We start from the raw sequence: 16,331 nt of genomic DNA on the forward strand, positions 1-16,331 counted from the left end.
GAAAGTCAGTCGACTTTTCGAGCTCGATTGATGTCGAGATTGCTTTCTAAGTTTAAGTTCTGTTTGATCTTGTTTGGTGATCCTGTTTGGAATTTGTTTGAAATGGATGATATCTGTTTTGAACCTGTTTTGGTGCCGATTTGAATTGTTTGACTCTGGTTTGATACTGGTTTCAATGATTGGTGATTTTACTCCTGGGTGGAGAAGTGAGAAATACTGTTTTGGTATTGTTTGAACCTCGGAACGACGTAGGCCAAAGCTTGGGGAGCGTTTCGTTGTATGTTTGAAAACCTCCGAACGACGCAGGCCGATGCCTGGGGAGCGTTTGGTTGTATGCTTGTAAAATAATTGTTGGTGTGACTCCCAACCCGGACCTGGATGGTTATGCGGGAGGAGTATTAAGAAGTCTGAGCAGTGGTTACTCTCAGCACCTCCAAACCACGCAGGCTGCAGTCTGAGGGGCGTTTGGTTGTAAAAGGCCTCTATATCTCCCGGCCCGGACCTTTTTAGGTTATGCGGGAGGAGTGATGAGGGAGTCGTTGAATATCTCCCGGCCCGGACCTTGTTAGGTTATGCGGGAGGAGTGTTCATCGGCGGCTTTATGTTTCTATGTCTTGTAACATGCATATGTGAGCATTTGTGTTGCATTGTGATGTGCCAACCACTGAATATTCCTAATTGGATGAGATTGCATGGGTATGTAATTCTAGTGCATCAAGACACCCGAGGAAGATCAGTACGGTCTGGGTGTGATGGCTAATTTTACTACGCCAGAATATCAAGAGTTCCGATCTGGACGAAAGGAGAAGCTAACTCCTTGATCAAAACAGCCGATAGGAGCAGCTAACTCCTTGATCAAAAGAGCAGAAAGAAGAAGCTAACTCCTTAATAAAAAGAGCAAATTGATTGTCCCTCGGAATGTCCCTCGGAAATTTTTTGAGCTAACTTGAGTTGTTTTGCAGATATGCTGTAATCGCGGACGATTACTCTCTTTCAAGAAGGGGAGATGTAACAAACTGCTGACGTGTCAAAGCCTAAAGAATGGAGCCAACTTACAGATGCCGGCCGAGGGGCCTAAACCCTAAGAAGCAGTAGAAGAAGTGTCACAGAGTGAGGACGTGGTAACCCTAATTGCTGAAACCCTAATTCTGGAAACCCTAACCCTAAAACCTGCAAACCCTAATTTTTGCCAGAATCCCTAACTGCTGAACCCTAATTCTGGAAACCCTAACCCTAAAACCTGCAAACCCTAATTCTGGAAACCCTAACTCTAAAACCTGCAAACCCTAATTCTAGAAACCCTAAGAAGAACAAGCAACAGAAGAAGAAGTCCTACCAACTCATGGGGACCCCGTCCGATGGGGCCACAAGTGACATAAAGGCATTAAAAATAAAGCAGAACACACTCAAAAGACTTTGCACATCAAAATATGATGATGTGGCACCTGTACGGACGTCCCGGAATTCGCGGCGGATTTTTAGGGAAATCCCGAAATTTTAGGAAAGTGATTTTTTGGGGTCAGCTTTTCATATTTGATGCTTTTAGGCTTTGGCCCTTTAAATATGAGCCTTGGGGGCTCTCTCTAGCACTCTTCAGCGCGCAGATTGCAGAGGGGGTGCTCCCCGACTGTTGTACTTTGCGAATCAGCAGTAATATAAAGAAATACCGAAAGGGGCGCCAAGGTTTGGGGCCAATACTCTCTAGGGTGGAATTCCGCCACTCCGTGTCGCGTGTCGTCTCTCTCTCTTACAATTCAGTTGTTATTGACGTGCTAAAAGTCTGTTCAGTCTGTTCTTTTCTATTGGCACGTGGTGCCCGTCGGTGCGATTCGGTGATTCGGTGCGATTGCTATCTTGGGACTACCATCGCCGCCAAAGAAACACTGTCTGTCCAAGAGCTGATGGACCATGTTGTGCTCGGCTACGGCCTTACGGAATGAACCTAACCCTAATTTTTGGTGCAGGTTCCAGGATGGAAAGTCCGTCGACTTTTCGAGCTCGACTGATGTCGAGATTGCGTTTTTAAGTTTGAAATCTGTTTGAGAACTTGTTTGGTGATCCTGTTTGAAATTTGTTTGAAATGGATGGTATCTGTTTTGAACCTGTCTTGGTGCCGATTTGAATTGTTTGACTCTGGTTGGATACTGGTTTCAATGATTGGTGATTTTCCTCCTGGGTGGAGAAGTGAGAAATATTGTTTTGGTATTGTTTGAACCTCGGAACGACGCAGGCCGATGCCTGGGGAGCGTTTCGTTGTATGTTTGAAAACCTCCGAACGACGCAGGCCGATGCCTGGGGAGCGTTTGGTTGTATGCTTGTAAAATAATTGTTGGTGTGACTCCCAACCCGGACCTAGATGGTTATGCGGGAGGAGTATTAAGAAGTCTGAGCAGTGGTTACTCTCAGCACCTCCAAACGACGCAGGCTGCGGTCTGGGGGGCGTTTGGTTGTAAAAGGCCTCTATATCTCCCGGCCCGGACCTTTTTAGGTTATGCGGAAGGAGTGATGAGGGAGTCATTGAATATCTCCCGGCCCGGACCTTGTTAGGTTATGCGGGAGGAGTGTTCATCGGCGGCTTTATGTTTCTATGTCTTGTAACATGCATATGTGAGCATTTGTGTTGCATTGTGATGTGCCAACCACTGAATATTCCTAATTGGATGAGATTGCCTGGGTATGTAATTCTAGTGCATCAAGACACCCGAGGAAGATCAGTACGGTCTGGGTGTGATGGCTAATTTTACTACGCCAGAATATCAAGAGTTCCGATCTGGACAAAAGGAGAAGCTAACTCCTTGATCAAAACAGCCGATAGGAGCAGCTAACTCCTTGATCAAAAGAGCAGAAAGGAGAAGCTAACTCCTTAATAAAAAGAGCAAATTGATTGTCCCTCGGAATGTCCCTCCGAATGTCCCTCGGAAATTTTTTGAGCTAACTTGAGTTTTTTTGCAGATATGCTGTAATCGCGGACGATTACTCTCTTTCAAGAAGGGGAGATGTAACAAACTGCTGGCGTGTCAAAGCCTAAAGAATGGAGCCAACTTACACATGCCGGCCGAGGGGCCTAAACCCTAAGAAGCAGTAGAAGAAGTGTCACAGAGTGAGGACGTGGTAACCCTAATTGCTGAAACCCTAATTCTGGAAACCCTAACCCTAAAACCTGCAAACCCTAATTTTTGCCAAAAACCCTAACTACTGAACCCTAATTCTGGAAACCCTAACCCTAAAACCTGCAAACCCTAATTCTAGAAACCCTAAGAAGAACAAGCAACAGAAGAAGAAGTCCTACCGACTTATGGGGATCCCGTCCGATGGGGTCCCAAGTGGCATAAAGGCATTAAAAATAAAGCAGAACACACTCAAAAGACTTTGCACATCAAAATATGATGATGTGGCACCTGTACGGACATCCCGGAATTCGCGGCGGATTTTTAGGGAAATCCCGAAATTTTAGGAACGTGATTTTTTGGGGTCAGCTTTTCATATTTGATGCTTTTAGGCTTTGGGCCTTTAAATATGAGCCTTGGGAGCCCTCTCTGGCACTCTTCGGCACGCAGATTGCAGAGGAGGTGCTCCCCGGCTGTTGTACTTTGCGAATCAGCAGTAAAATAAAGAAATACCGAAAGGGGCGCCAAGGTTTGGGGCCAATACTCTCTGGGGTGGAATTTCGCCACTCCGTGTCGCGTGTCGTCTCTCTCTCTCTCTCTCTCTCTCTCTCTCTCTCTCTCTCTCTCTCTCTCTCTCTCTCTCTCTCTCTCAGTTCAGTTGTTATTGAACAGTTGTTATTGAAGTGCTAAAAGTCTGTTCTTTTCTATTGGCACGTGGTGCCTGCCTTGTGACAGTCAAACAATTCAAATCGGCACCAAGACAGGTTCAAAACAAATCCTATCCATTTCAAACAAATTCCAAATACGATCACCAAACAAGTTCTCAAACAGAACTCAAACTTAGAAAGCAATCTCGACATCAGTCGAGCTCCAAAAAACAATTGGCTTTCCATCCTGAAACCTGCACCAAGATTAGGATTAAATTTTTTCATAAGGTTGTCATAGACCGCAGCACGGTCCATAAGCTCTTGAATAGTCAAAATAATCCTCAACAGACAATGTTCCTATGGTGGTGATACTTGCCCAAAGCTATAGCAATCACACTAGACCTCCAAGGTTATCAACTCGAGAAGAGACACTTGGTGAGAGATGTCGAGAAATTTCAAGTTATAATCTGCTAGGGCTTCTAAGTTCTGGGGCAAGCCTTTCAGGATACCCCACTCTTGCCAGAAGTTGCAATCTGAAGGAAGATGTTTGAAGGCATGCAACTTCAGGCAAAAAATTTCTTGAAAGCTTGCCAAGTCCTTGAAGTGTACGGCTTGGTAGCTATAGACATCCACCACTGCCTCGCATTGCCTCTGAGAAAAGCAGCGGCTTGAGAAAAAATTGATCCTTCTCTTGCAAGTGATCTTTATGGCTTATGCCCTGTAAGGCACAGCGATGAAGACGGGTGCGCGCCCAAAGCGCCGATGCGCGATGAAGTAAGGGTGGGAGTGGCTAATAATTCCGGGGTCAGGCCACGAAGATTCCTTAATAAAATTTCCACAAAACTTTGGAAGCGCCACCTTGCTCTGTCTGCTCTTTGGTAGGACCGGTATGCTTTTAGAAAAGCACACGCCTGAAGGTTTGATACCACTGTCACGGGACGGGCACCACGTGCCAACGGAAAAGAGCAGACTGAACAAACTTTTAGCACTTCAAATAACACTGAATTGAGAGAGAGAGAGAGAGAGAGAGAGAGAGAGAGAGAGCATGGCACACGAGACGAGGAGTGGCGGAGTTTCACGCCGAGAGAGCACTGGCCCCAAACCTTGGCGCCCCTTTCGGTATTTCTTTATATTGCTTGAACTCAGTACATCACCGTTACGCCATCCTCTGCACCTCACACTGAGCATGCCAAAGAATGAGCCCTTGGCTCATATTTAAAGGCTCTTGGCCTATGAAAAGCATTTACATGAAAAACTATAAACTCAAAAGCATCTGGTCCAAAAGCGAGTGGCCAAAATCTGTCAGCACGTTCTGCGGAAATCCATGCAGCTGCCACGTGGCCTTGTCAGTACGAATTGCAGGACTGTCCGTACAGTTTGCCACATCAGCATGTCAACGCATTTTGCGAGAGTTCTGTACAGCAGCCACGTGGCCCTATCAGAACGAATTGCGGGACTGTCCATACAGTTTGCCACGTCAGCATGTCAACGCGTTTTGCGAAAGTTCCGTACAACAACCACGTCATCATCTTCTACGCTTTGTGTGTGTTGGCACGCGTGCACATCCATACCTCCATGCATCCACTCATCCATCCATCCACTAACTATCCCACTAATGTCATCAATGCCTTAACGTGTGCATATAACTACTATCAATATATCAGAATTGCAGATGCCAGATACCTTGTTTGTGGACACAATATCGAAAAAGATGTTACAGCCAAGTAGCGCAGATCGTCCTCGCCTCCAGTTTCAAGAGCCAAAGCATTGTGTCTTTCTGTTCCACCACCCTGCACGAGAGTGGTCACATCCAGGTCTGTGATTTTCTTTGAGTTCCTATTTCTCACACACCTCTTCGTACTTAGCCACCTGGAAGACATAATTTGTGTTGATTGACCTCTCCTATCTAAGCCTGTTTCCCATTCTAACAACCAGCAAGTCAAAACTTCCTTGGCTCCCACTGATATAAGAATACAAGAAGGTTCTGCCATAACTTTTCCATCTTGTAATGGGCAATGCCCATTACACAAAGAAGATCCTGTAACTAATGTTACTGCCCTTACAGCTGATCCACCAACATGCTCTCCAAGAACTTCAGAGACATCAAAATGCTCAATAGTGTCTTCATTGAACCTGCACAGAGCCCCACTTTGTCAACTCAAAAGTGTCAATGGTGCTAACAGTTTTATCCTTAGCTCTTACCTTAAAATTCGAACAACCCCATCTTCACCACCTGTGGTTATCCAGCTGGTAGAGAATTTGTGGTCCTCAGAAACTAGTGCGTTTGTAATAAACTTCACAGAATGTACCTCTCTTCCATGAAACTGAGGCTGCAGAAAAAGGGAAGATAAAAGTACCCTCCTGTTTGCCATTGGAAGGGACAAAAGGGGAGATGAGACTTTTGGGACCTCAAACCATTTCCGAAGAACGTGTATCATCCCATCCTGTCGCAGATAAATTCAGGTCTAGTGAAATAAATGAGGTAAGATCATCATCACAAGCAAAAATTCATAAACACTAAGCATCATACCTTCACAAAGACCAAACAATGTTGGATCTCAGGAAAAACTCCAATCAGATAAGAATGGGGTCTGCGCCAACCTCCACAAGAAACTCGTGCAATCTGGAAAATCATACAACTACACTTGTCAAATTAATTATGAAAGCATTCCTTCTAGACTCTAGTGAAAAATGGTGGACCTGCAGACTGCACGGATCTGACAGCTATACCTCACAATCATTCTGCTGATCATATATAAGAAAATCCTCTGCTAAAAAACCAGCTACTATTGTTCGCATAGATGCACCGCTGGTTATCCCATTACAAAGTGCACAGCTTTCAACTAATGTGACTGCAGATAATTTCTCAACCCGCAAGCAAAAAAGCCTGGCACCAGATTTTTCCAGAGCAAAAGTACAAATGCAACCATCTCTGCCAGTCTGCAGTTAACCCAAAACGTCCTCATTCTGTCACAAAAGAAAACTCCATTTGTTTCACAACTGCCAGAACAAGGCAAAACCAAACCTCACCGAGCAAATTTTGATCTGCTCCTCATTTCTCTTTCCAATGACACGAACACTTGCAACTGCAGATATGCCATGGGCACCTTTGAAGCTAGCAAGAGGAGAAGATTGCATATTTTGAGGGAGCAATACCATCGAAAGATTGAAAACAGTAAGGTTGCCCCTTTGATCGCCACATACAAGAAACTGTCGTTGCAATTCAAACACCTATTAGACAATTTAGATCTAATGTGATAAGAATTTCAAGTTTCTTATCTTATTATAAAGTTCAAGACTAAAATAATATTACCTCTTCTTCTGGACAGGTATCCAAGCATACAATGCGTGCTTTGAAAGAAGACTGGTAACGAACTGCCAAAGAAGACTCAAACTTGATGGGGCTGTCAGCAGATATGGGAGCGTGTTGAACTCCATTGAATGTAAATTTTCCCTCCAATTTTCTCACTACATTGTGCCTTAAACTCCACATAGATAACGCTCCACATGTATCTGCTGTGAATACAGAACTGAACAGTTTTATCAATGGTATGTATCGACTAATCTGCTAGCTATGACTTGATTTTCTGTATGAAAGATACAAAGCTACCTGAATCCTGACTGGTGTGACCAAAACACACCCAGAAGTTTCCTTTCACCCTCAGCTGGCCAGCTCAAAACAAGGTTTTGGTGAAAGCAATCATCAATCCAGCTCCCACACAATACTGTTACATAACCCTTGCTGTCACCCATTGCAATCCAATCTTCAGAAGCATCAAGACTATCGTTCATCTGCAGCTTTTTCTGTATTTGCAGTGTATCCAGGCATATTATTGGTTCAGGGTTGAAGTTTCTGAATAATTCAAACCAAGTCTCTTCACCTCCTTTCTTGAAATGAGCACATCTAAGGACCCCTTGGTTTGTTGCAACATACACACATGTTGGCCCAACCAATGATAAGCAACGAATGTATTCACTCTTGCTGAGCATTAAAAAAGGGGTAAGATTGATAAACAAGGGTCTTGTAAACTCTCAGAACCAATTCAATGCATTGATTGCTGGCAATGACACTAAAAAAATACTACCTATCCAATTGCTCCACTCTTTTGCTGTAGCTGTCGGCTTCTTGAGATCCCAGACAGAAAACTTCTAATGATGGGGAAGGCTTTGGTACCGTATCTTCACCTTTTTCAACTTCATCGGTGCCTGATAACCAATTTCCCAGCAAGTGTGCTTTTATGGATGAATCGGCTCCGGCAGTAAATAAAACGGCATTTGCTGAATCAAATGCACAGCGCCAAATACCGCGACCCCTTGACCAATCAATATGCAATCACAATTCAGTTACTTGCATTAACTTCATCAATACAGCAAGGTGCTAGCCTTAATACCAACTTACAAATGAGCAGCTTTCTTGATAAGAGGCTTGCCATCAATGGTCCAAATGCGATATGTGCAATCCTCACTGACTGTAATCAGGAACTGTTCAAAAAGGCCAGGTAAAGCAAACATATTTAGAGCTTGTTGCTGGCATTAAACCTTCTCAAAGTACTGCATGTATGGACAAATGGCCCATTACATCTTGTAGACCTTGGAATCAAGGTGGCAATCCCATATGCGAGCTGTATGACCGTACATTCGAGAAACCAACTGAAAACCGTCTGTCTGTATACTGGTAGACACCAACGGAACATCACAGGGCTCCTTCTGGATGTTCCAAACCATCACGCTTACAGACACAGACATAATCATATGATCAGAATATCATTAAGTTAAAGACTGACAGCTTGTTATCTGGCACAGATGTCCTTCACAAGTCAAAAGACAATTACAATCATAAGACGCACACAATTAGTTCATCAAAACCTGCGGTCATCTGAAACAGAAGCAAGTCTCTTTCCATCCTGTGACCATGAAATCTGAAAAATCGATCCCTCATGGCCTTTCAATCTCCCTTTGGGAGAAACTACATAAGTGGACTCCTTAAAAGAGTCGGAAATTTCCGAAACGCCATCCTCAGATTTGCCGCTTGAGAGTTGAAAGCCCAAATCCCAGATGACTATCTAATAAAAAGAGAGATATTAATATCCATTTACTTTATTCAAAATGTCAAAGCATGTCCATGTGGCTTAATACCTCATTGAAAATTGTGCCTGCTGCAATCAGAAGATTTTTCATGTCATCACCCCAGAAACGCAAAGAATAAAGAAGGCATCTTTCTGTAAAGTTTCGATTAGCAGCATTGACTGATAAGAAAACTTCTCCACAGCAAGAAATCCAAAAGATAGCAAAACGATACAGGCATGTCAGTAAACCAGCATTACCTGCACATTTAACATGAAGGAGGAAGTAACAATTTCTCATACTCCACACAGAAACAGAATTATCAGTAGTACCAACAGCAAGCAACTGTTCACTACCAACTCCGCCTCTGTAGCATAGCTCCTGTAAGGAAAAACACAACAGTAACTCACAATGGAACACAGGAGTAAAATAAAATAAAATAATCTGACAAATTTCACCTTCACCTTTAAAAATCGCACGTCTAGTACCCAATGGTTGCATCTTGGAAGAGTTTTTGACAAAGACAATATTACTGGACAGCTGCTATGTTGCCAGTCGGAAAGCCCATCCTCCAAAATTAGATTGTATAGTTTTACAGTCCGCTCTCCATGCACAGCAAGTGTCGTCAAGACTCCAGATGTTTGCCAAGGCACCCATTGCCCAAGAGATTGATCCCGTACTTCGATACCATGTACCCGTACCCCTTCAAACACATTTTGTGACAAAAGCAGCTCAAACGATCCTGTATCAAACAGGAGAATCTGCGGTCCTGTGCCTGAATAAAGGAAGCCACCCATTTGAATTCTATACAAGTTCAGACCTTTTAGACAGGAACCCAGCATGCATCAGGTAAATAAAGTGTGATACTAATGCCACTAGCGCATGATTTGAAATTACACTGTAACTGCTGTCTACATAACCAACATAAACTTCTGAGAAGTTGCTTGGTTTCATTGAGGAGCATTTGATATCCTCCAACTATTTGACATCCAGACAACACGACATGGAAACTTTTTGAATTATTAGTAATCTAGTCATTGTCGAAGATGAGTTGCATGAAAGGGGACCACAAAACAATGTTGCACCTGCCTCAAAGTACAAGGCCAAGATTGAGAGAGAGGGATACATGCCGCTCCACAGGCTGGAGACATCTACTCTCCACTGACTGTGCCACCTCATGAGGGAACGCGTCCATGGTGAGATCACCCTGATGTGGGGCAGGCGAGGTGCCTCTGCAAGTCCAAACTGTGATAGGACTGCACTCCCAGTGAGCCGCTAAAAGACCACTGTTACTGCTGCCTAAAATCGCAGAGGCTATCCACTCTCTCAGGGCTTCCCTACGACGCCCTTAGGGAATTTCTCTGAGGACTTCAGATGGAACCTGTAAGGGTATGGCATGAAAAAAAGGGAAACGGGGCCGAGGCCACACGGAGACACACCCAAGAGCAAGGGAACAAGGACGCTTGTATTGGGCTAGCCTTTGCTCAAGGCTCTGGAGGACTGGCATGTAATCACCTAGTCTAAAGTTGGCAGGAGGTAGCATAGAATCTGAGAGCCAACTCCAGAGAGTTCAAGCAATATAAAGAAATACCGAAAGGGGCGCCAAGGTTTGGGGCCAGACTCCATTGCTCTCTGGGGTGGAACTTCGCCACTCCCCGTCTCGTGTCATGCATTTGTTTCAGTTCAGTTGTTATTTGAAGTGCTTAAAGTTGTTCAGGCTATTCTTTTCTATTGGCACATGGTGCCCGCCCCGTGGCAGTGGTATCAAAGCTTCACGTGTGTGCTTTTCTCAAAGCATACCGGTCCTACCAAAGAGCAGACAGAGCACACTCTGGAAATTTTATTTGAAGAATCTTCGTGCCCCGAATCCGGACTTATCATCCACTCCCACCCTTACTTCATCGCGCATCGAGCGCGCTCCCGTCTTCATCGCTTTGTCTTACAGGGCATAAGCCATTAAGATCACTTGCAAGAGAAAGATCAAGGATTTGTTTCGAGCTGCTGTTTTTCTCAAAGGCAATGCCATACAGAGGTTGCTGTCTATAGCTACCAAGCCGCACACTCCAAGGACTTGGCAAGCTTTCAAGAAAAAAAATTCCCAAGCTATATGGTTTCTGGCAGCTTCTGGCAGAGTGGGTTATCCTCAAATGCTTGCTGCGAAAACCCTAGCAGATTACAACTTGCAGTCTTTAGACATCTCTGAGCAAGTGTCTATTGTTGATAACCTTGGAGGTCAAGTGTGATTGCTGTCTTGGGACTACCATCGCCGCCAAAGGAGCACTATCTGTCCAAGAGCTGATGGACCATGTTGTGGTCGGCTTACGACCTTATGGAAGGAACCTAACCCTAATTTTTGGTGCAGGTTTCAGGATGGAAAGTGTAACAGACTTGGACACTCCCAAGTCAAGATTCTACCGCAACACAGCAGAGATTCACTTCAAAACAGTTCACAGTTCACAATTGATTCGACACGGCCCGACGGAGTTCCGTGCCTAGAGGTATTGGCCCCAAAGACTGGCGCCCCTTTCGATATTTCTTTTTATATTAATCTTCGAGCAAAGTACAACTCCTGCGGGTGCTCTCTCTCAAACTCTGCGTCCAAATGCTTTGCAGAGGAAGTCCCCCTTGGGTTTCTTATAAAGGTTACAAGGGTTGCTAAAAGCAGAGCCCCAAAAGCTTCAAAATCAAAAGCTTCCACTTAAAAGCATTTAAAAAGAAAGCAACTTGACTCAAAAGCTGCCAAAATTCAGCCACGCAATTTCAGCCCTACTTTTGCGTCGAAAAAGCAGGTCCATACAGCTCAGCCACGTCAACACTGCAGCGCCGCAAATTACGGGTCCGTATAGCATGCCACATCAACAGATTTCCACAATTTCCGAGAGGTGCCACGTCAACAATTGTTCCGCGTTTCACGGGGTTGTCTTGTTGCACATTCTAGGGGTGTATCGGGTCATGCCACGTCACCAGTTTGTGACATACCCCCCTCTTGAAAGCATTGTAATCGCCCTCGATTACACCTGCAAAACAGACAGAGGCCATAAACTGTCTTAGTAGACACTGACTGTTAGTACCGACGCTTAGGAAAACACATCTAGCACATGTACCAATAGACAGTCACATCACAGGACATCACAGGACATCTCATGACAAATCACATTCAAAATTCATTCGGATCTCAAACCATGATTAATCGGCAACGTATTTAGCAATCGCATCTAGATCCACTCGGGACCTCATAGATGCCCGATTAACTAATCCTTATTGCAATCACGTCTATCAAGATCTTTCAAACCGAAATGCTGCAGTCATTTCGTCTATCAGTTCTTACACTTAAACAAGTCAAGAACAAGTCAGTATCGGGAACTCCAGTTCATAAAGTCATACGGCAGAATTCTGTCAGCTCACAGTATCTCTGAAACTCAAAAAAGACATCAGTGACTTTAGTATAAAAATCGGGGCAATTTGTTGACAAAGGAGTGGAGCGACTCCCCTCTTGTGCATACCCACTGCACCAAATTCCGCCCAACTAAGTTCGGGGTTCAATTTTGGAATAGACTATGCTAAACCAATTGCTTCAAGGTAAAGGTTCACAATGAGGAGTATCTGTCAAGTCCTCCTGCTCCATCCACTTCGCATCCAATGCAGGATAGTTCTTGAATTTAACCGAGAACCACCTTATCATTTTACCTTTTACCTTTCCTTCTTTATGTGCCAAAATCTGTTCTGGAACGAGTATCTCCTCATTTTCCTCCACTTTGGGTTGCTCATCAGGCTCCCCACATCAGGCACATCGCCTTTAAAAGGCTTCATGAGACTCACATGAAAAGAATTGTGAATCCTCCAAGTATTGAGCAGCTTCAGTCAAAAGGAGACATCATTTATCTTTTCGGAAATCTCGAAAGGTCCATAGTATCTCATGCTAAGCTTTAAAAAAAGCCGCTCCTTTCCCTTTTTTCTTTCTTGGGCATGCCTTCTCAAAACGTAAGAGCACCCAATCGTTCTCCCATAATTTCAAATCGCGACGATATAGATATGCTACCTTTTTCAGTCTTTCCTAAGATTTCTCCAAAGCCTTCCGAACCAAGTCCAAGTCCCTCGTAAACTGGTCGGCTTCAAAAGAAAATCTTATCTTTCGAGCTAAGGAAGGGTGGAACCTTCGTAGCAAATTCAATATTCTCAAATGGCACCTTCCCCACCATAGAGTTGATCGTGTTATTGTAGGTATAGTCCACCAAAGGTAAAATCTTTTGTCATGTAGTCTTCTGATCCAACGAAGAAGACTTCAACAAATCTAATACCATTGAATTAGCTATCTTTGATTGCCCGTCAGTCTGCGGGTAGAACGATGACGAGAACTGCAACCGTGTGCCAATGTTCTCCCAAATAGCCTTCCAAAACAAACTCGTGACTCGTGAATCTGGGGTCTCTGTCGGAGACAATCGTCTCATGCATACCATGTAATCTGAAGATCTGGGCCACAAACAATCTCGCTAAGTGATCCGGCTCGATTGTTTTCTTCGCTGGAATGAAATGAGCTTGCTTGCTAAATCTGTCAATAACAGTCCAGATACCATCGTGCCCACTCTGTGTTCTCGGGAGATCAAAAATGAAATCCATTGCAATACTTTCCCAGGGGCGGGGCGGTATAGGTAAAGGCTGTAACAATCCCTATGCTTTATGCTTGTCAAACTTGACCTTCTGGCATACCAAGCAACTGCGTACAAAATCGTCCACGTCCTTCTTGAGTCCCGACCAAAAGGGGTATCTCTCCACACCTTTCAAGGTGGTAGCAATTCCACGGTGACCCGTAAAATGTAGACAGTGACATTCGGTTAAAACCTTTTCCCTCAACGGCTGTGTAACGCACAACATCGTTCTCTTCATCAAGTAGCCAACTCGAATGGAATATCCTGCTACTACCTCCCCATTCCGTATCTGAGTGAAAATATCTACAAAATCTGTATCTGTGGCATACTGATCGACCATATCCTCGAAGCTCCTATGATGTATCACGCAAATAGCTAGAACCAACGGCTTTCAAGACAAAGCATCTACCACCAAGTTCTTCTGTCCTTGCACATGGACAATCTGGAAGTGAAATTGTGACAAGATGTTCGTCCACCGCATCTGCTTTTCCGATAGCTGCTTCTGTGACAAGAAGTAGCGTAAACTCTGATGGTCTGTGAAGACAGTAAAATCCGCTCCGAGTAGGTAATGTCGCCACTGAGTAAGAGCATGGATAACCGCCAAAAGCTCTTTCTCATAAATCTGTGCTGTCAATTCCGACCTTGAGAACAATCGACTCTCGTAGGCAATGACATGGCCTTCTTGCATTAAGACCGCACCCAAACTACGACCACAAGCATCACAATATACTTCGAATGACTTCTGCAAATCCGGCAAAGTCAAAACTGGTCCTATAGTCAAATTCTGTTTCAATTTCTGAAAGGTAAGCAACCTCTGCAAACTTTTTGATGAACCGCCGGTAGTAAGAACATAAGGCCAAGAAGCTTTGAACTTCATGGACATTCTTCAAATCGGGCCAATCACAAATAGTCTCTATCTTGGCCGGGTCCATTTGCACTCCTGCTGCTGCTGAGACAATGTGTCCCAAAAAGTGTATCTCTGGGCATGGCTCACACGGTAAGGTGGCCGGTTCGGTGGTGTGCTTCCAAGTATCAAATCAATGGTATGATCCTCGGGACGAGCTAATGGCAACTCGCCTGGCAGGCCCTCTGAAAAGCAATCAGCATGAGTGTGGAGAAAATCTTGGCGTTCTTTTTCGAGGTCAAAACATATTAGACCTTCAATCATCATTCAGTTCTCTCCAGAACATGAAGTAAAGAAACTAAATTTCATCGAGTACAATGGATGTGCCTTTCATTTGTCAAAGTTGCTTTCTCGGCCCAATAGTCAACCACGGCGTTGTTCTTGTGGTACCAAGGGATTTCGAAGAGGACGTCACAACCTCCCAAGGAATTTACGTAGAAGTCCTCATGCCCTAAACACCCCTTACATTGCAAACGAAGTTTGCCAATAATCGGTGTAATGGCAACATCCCGTCCGGGTACCCCTAGAACTACCTCTTCCTGTGGCCTCCGCCTGTCGAGCGTAATCCCAAATCGAGCCGCCCATTCAAGTGAAAAGAAGTGGGTCTTGGCTCCTCCATCAAAGAAAAATGAGGGCTTCCTAATCTTTCACTTTGCCCTAAATGCACCAAAGTTTTGCACGTTCATTCATCTGATTTCGATTCAGGCCCCACTCAATGTGGTACCAGTTCTGCTTTCATCTGCATTTTCTGCCACGTTCCTCAGTTGCTTTCAAACTCTCTGGCCTTTCTTCATCCTATTCTTTCGGTGCCTTTTTAGGGCACTTCGCGGAGATGTGTCCTATTTCCCCGCATCCAAAACACTTCCCCTCATTGATGTAGCTGGCTCTTTCCCAAGGAGTGAGCCGGGGTCGTGCATCCTTATCTTTCTGATCTTGGGGGCTCTTCTTCTTTCTACTTCCATTTTTAGAAGTCTGTTTTGTTTTCTGCATCATGATCTCATCTGTGGGGTAAATCAAACTGCCTGAGTGTATGGCAAAGCCCCGTTTCGTCCGACTCGTCTGTTCTTGAATAGAATCTGACTTTTGCCTGGTAGAAAAGAGCTCCAAATCTCTCACAATAAGCGTCCAATGTATCCTTCTTGGTCATCCGAAGATGGTTTCAAGCAGTTCGTATGTCGTGTTCGTACTCCCGAGTCAACCAAGAAGAAATAAAAAGCCTTTTAAATTTCAACCATTTAATTGGCGCTTTCTTGTTCAATAGAAGAGTGGACCACCATGTTCGAGCATTACCCTTGAAGTAAGAGGTAGCCCTCCGAATCTTGGAGTGCTCTGAGTAATGCCCTCTAGAGAGCTATATCAAACTGCTGTCGAAAGGCCAAGGCCTTCGAAGCATCTCGAAATCCAGAAAACGTGTCAAATTTAATTGATTGTCCACCTTCTTTAAACTCTCGGACTTTCTTGCTTTTATCCTCCAAAAAGTCATATTGGTTGACTTTATAGAAATTCTTCTTCTTTACATAGAATCTGTAATCATCGGAGTCCGAACTGTTTGAAGACGAGTCCTCTGTAGAACTGTCAGAAACTAGGCGAAATCTAGGCTTCTTTACCGTTTTCTTGCCCTTTCCGAAGCTTTGCTTTTTGCTTCGCTTTTTCCCTTTTCTGTCTTCTTCGCTCGAGTTTGAAGAGCTACAAGGACTGTCAGAAGAAGAACTGGATACTCCTTCAAATCTGACAAGCTTTTTCTACTTTCTTGCCAAGGCAAAAGCAGACTGACGACCCAAATAACCTGGGAAGTCAGTTCCTTTCTTCTGCTTTTTTTCGTGCTTTTCAGCGCGTCAAAAAGCTGAGAAATCTGTGTATCAACCACCTCTTCTAATTCTTGCTCTGTAAACATCCTTGGAGTAGGAGGTTTCTTGAGTGCCGGTTTGAGGGGTGGTTCTGTGGTTTGCCGCCATTGTGAGTG

The 16,331-nt window shown here is 44.3% G+C and overlaps 1 protein-coding gene across 2 annotated transcripts in view; it reads right to left on the minus strand.

Annotated features, from left to right (window-relative positions):
• The window catches only part of LOC147431157 (Transducin family protein / WD-40 repeat family protein), a 48,459-nt gene that overhangs the window by 9,911 nt on the left and 22,217 nt on the right, over positions 1-16,331 (minus strand). Inside the window, exons 2-15 of one of the 2 annotated variants that reach the window (XM_086493809.1) lie at positions 9,283-9,593; positions 9,079-9,199; positions 8,891-8,973; positions 8,621-8,817; positions 8,345-8,483; positions 8,154-8,236; positions 7,840-8,067; positions 7,365-7,736; positions 7,068-7,284; positions 6,785-6,964; positions 6,485-6,694; positions 6,285-6,377; positions 5,957-6,198; positions 5,438-5,887 (exon numbers count right to left, since the gene is read on the minus strand). In XM_086493809.1, the coding sequence (XP_086349935.1) occupies positions 5,438-5,887; positions 5,957-6,198; positions 6,285-6,377; positions 6,485-6,694; positions 6,785-6,964; positions 7,068-7,284; positions 7,365-7,736; positions 7,840-8,067; positions 8,154-8,236; positions 8,345-8,483; positions 8,621-8,817; positions 8,891-8,973; positions 9,079-9,199; positions 9,283-9,593 (2,926 nt within the window). Of the gene's footprint in view, positions 1-5,437; positions 5,888-5,956; positions 6,199-6,284; positions 6,378-6,484; positions 6,695-6,784; positions 6,986-7,067; positions 7,285-7,364; positions 7,737-7,839; positions 8,068-8,153; positions 8,237-8,344; positions 8,484-8,620; positions 8,818-8,890; positions 8,974-9,078; positions 9,200-9,282; positions 9,594-16,331 lie in introns of both variants that reach the window. The other variant, XM_086493808.1, reaches the window with a different exon arrangement.

This window comes from Adiantum capillus-veneris, chromosome 21 (genome assembly GCF_014529385.1).
Source record: "Adiantum capillus-veneris isolate H3 chromosome 21, ASM1452938v2, whole genome shotgun sequence".
Taxonomy (NCBI): domain Eukaryota; kingdom Viridiplantae; phylum Streptophyta; class Polypodiopsida; order Polypodiales; family Pteridaceae; genus Adiantum; species Adiantum capillus-veneris.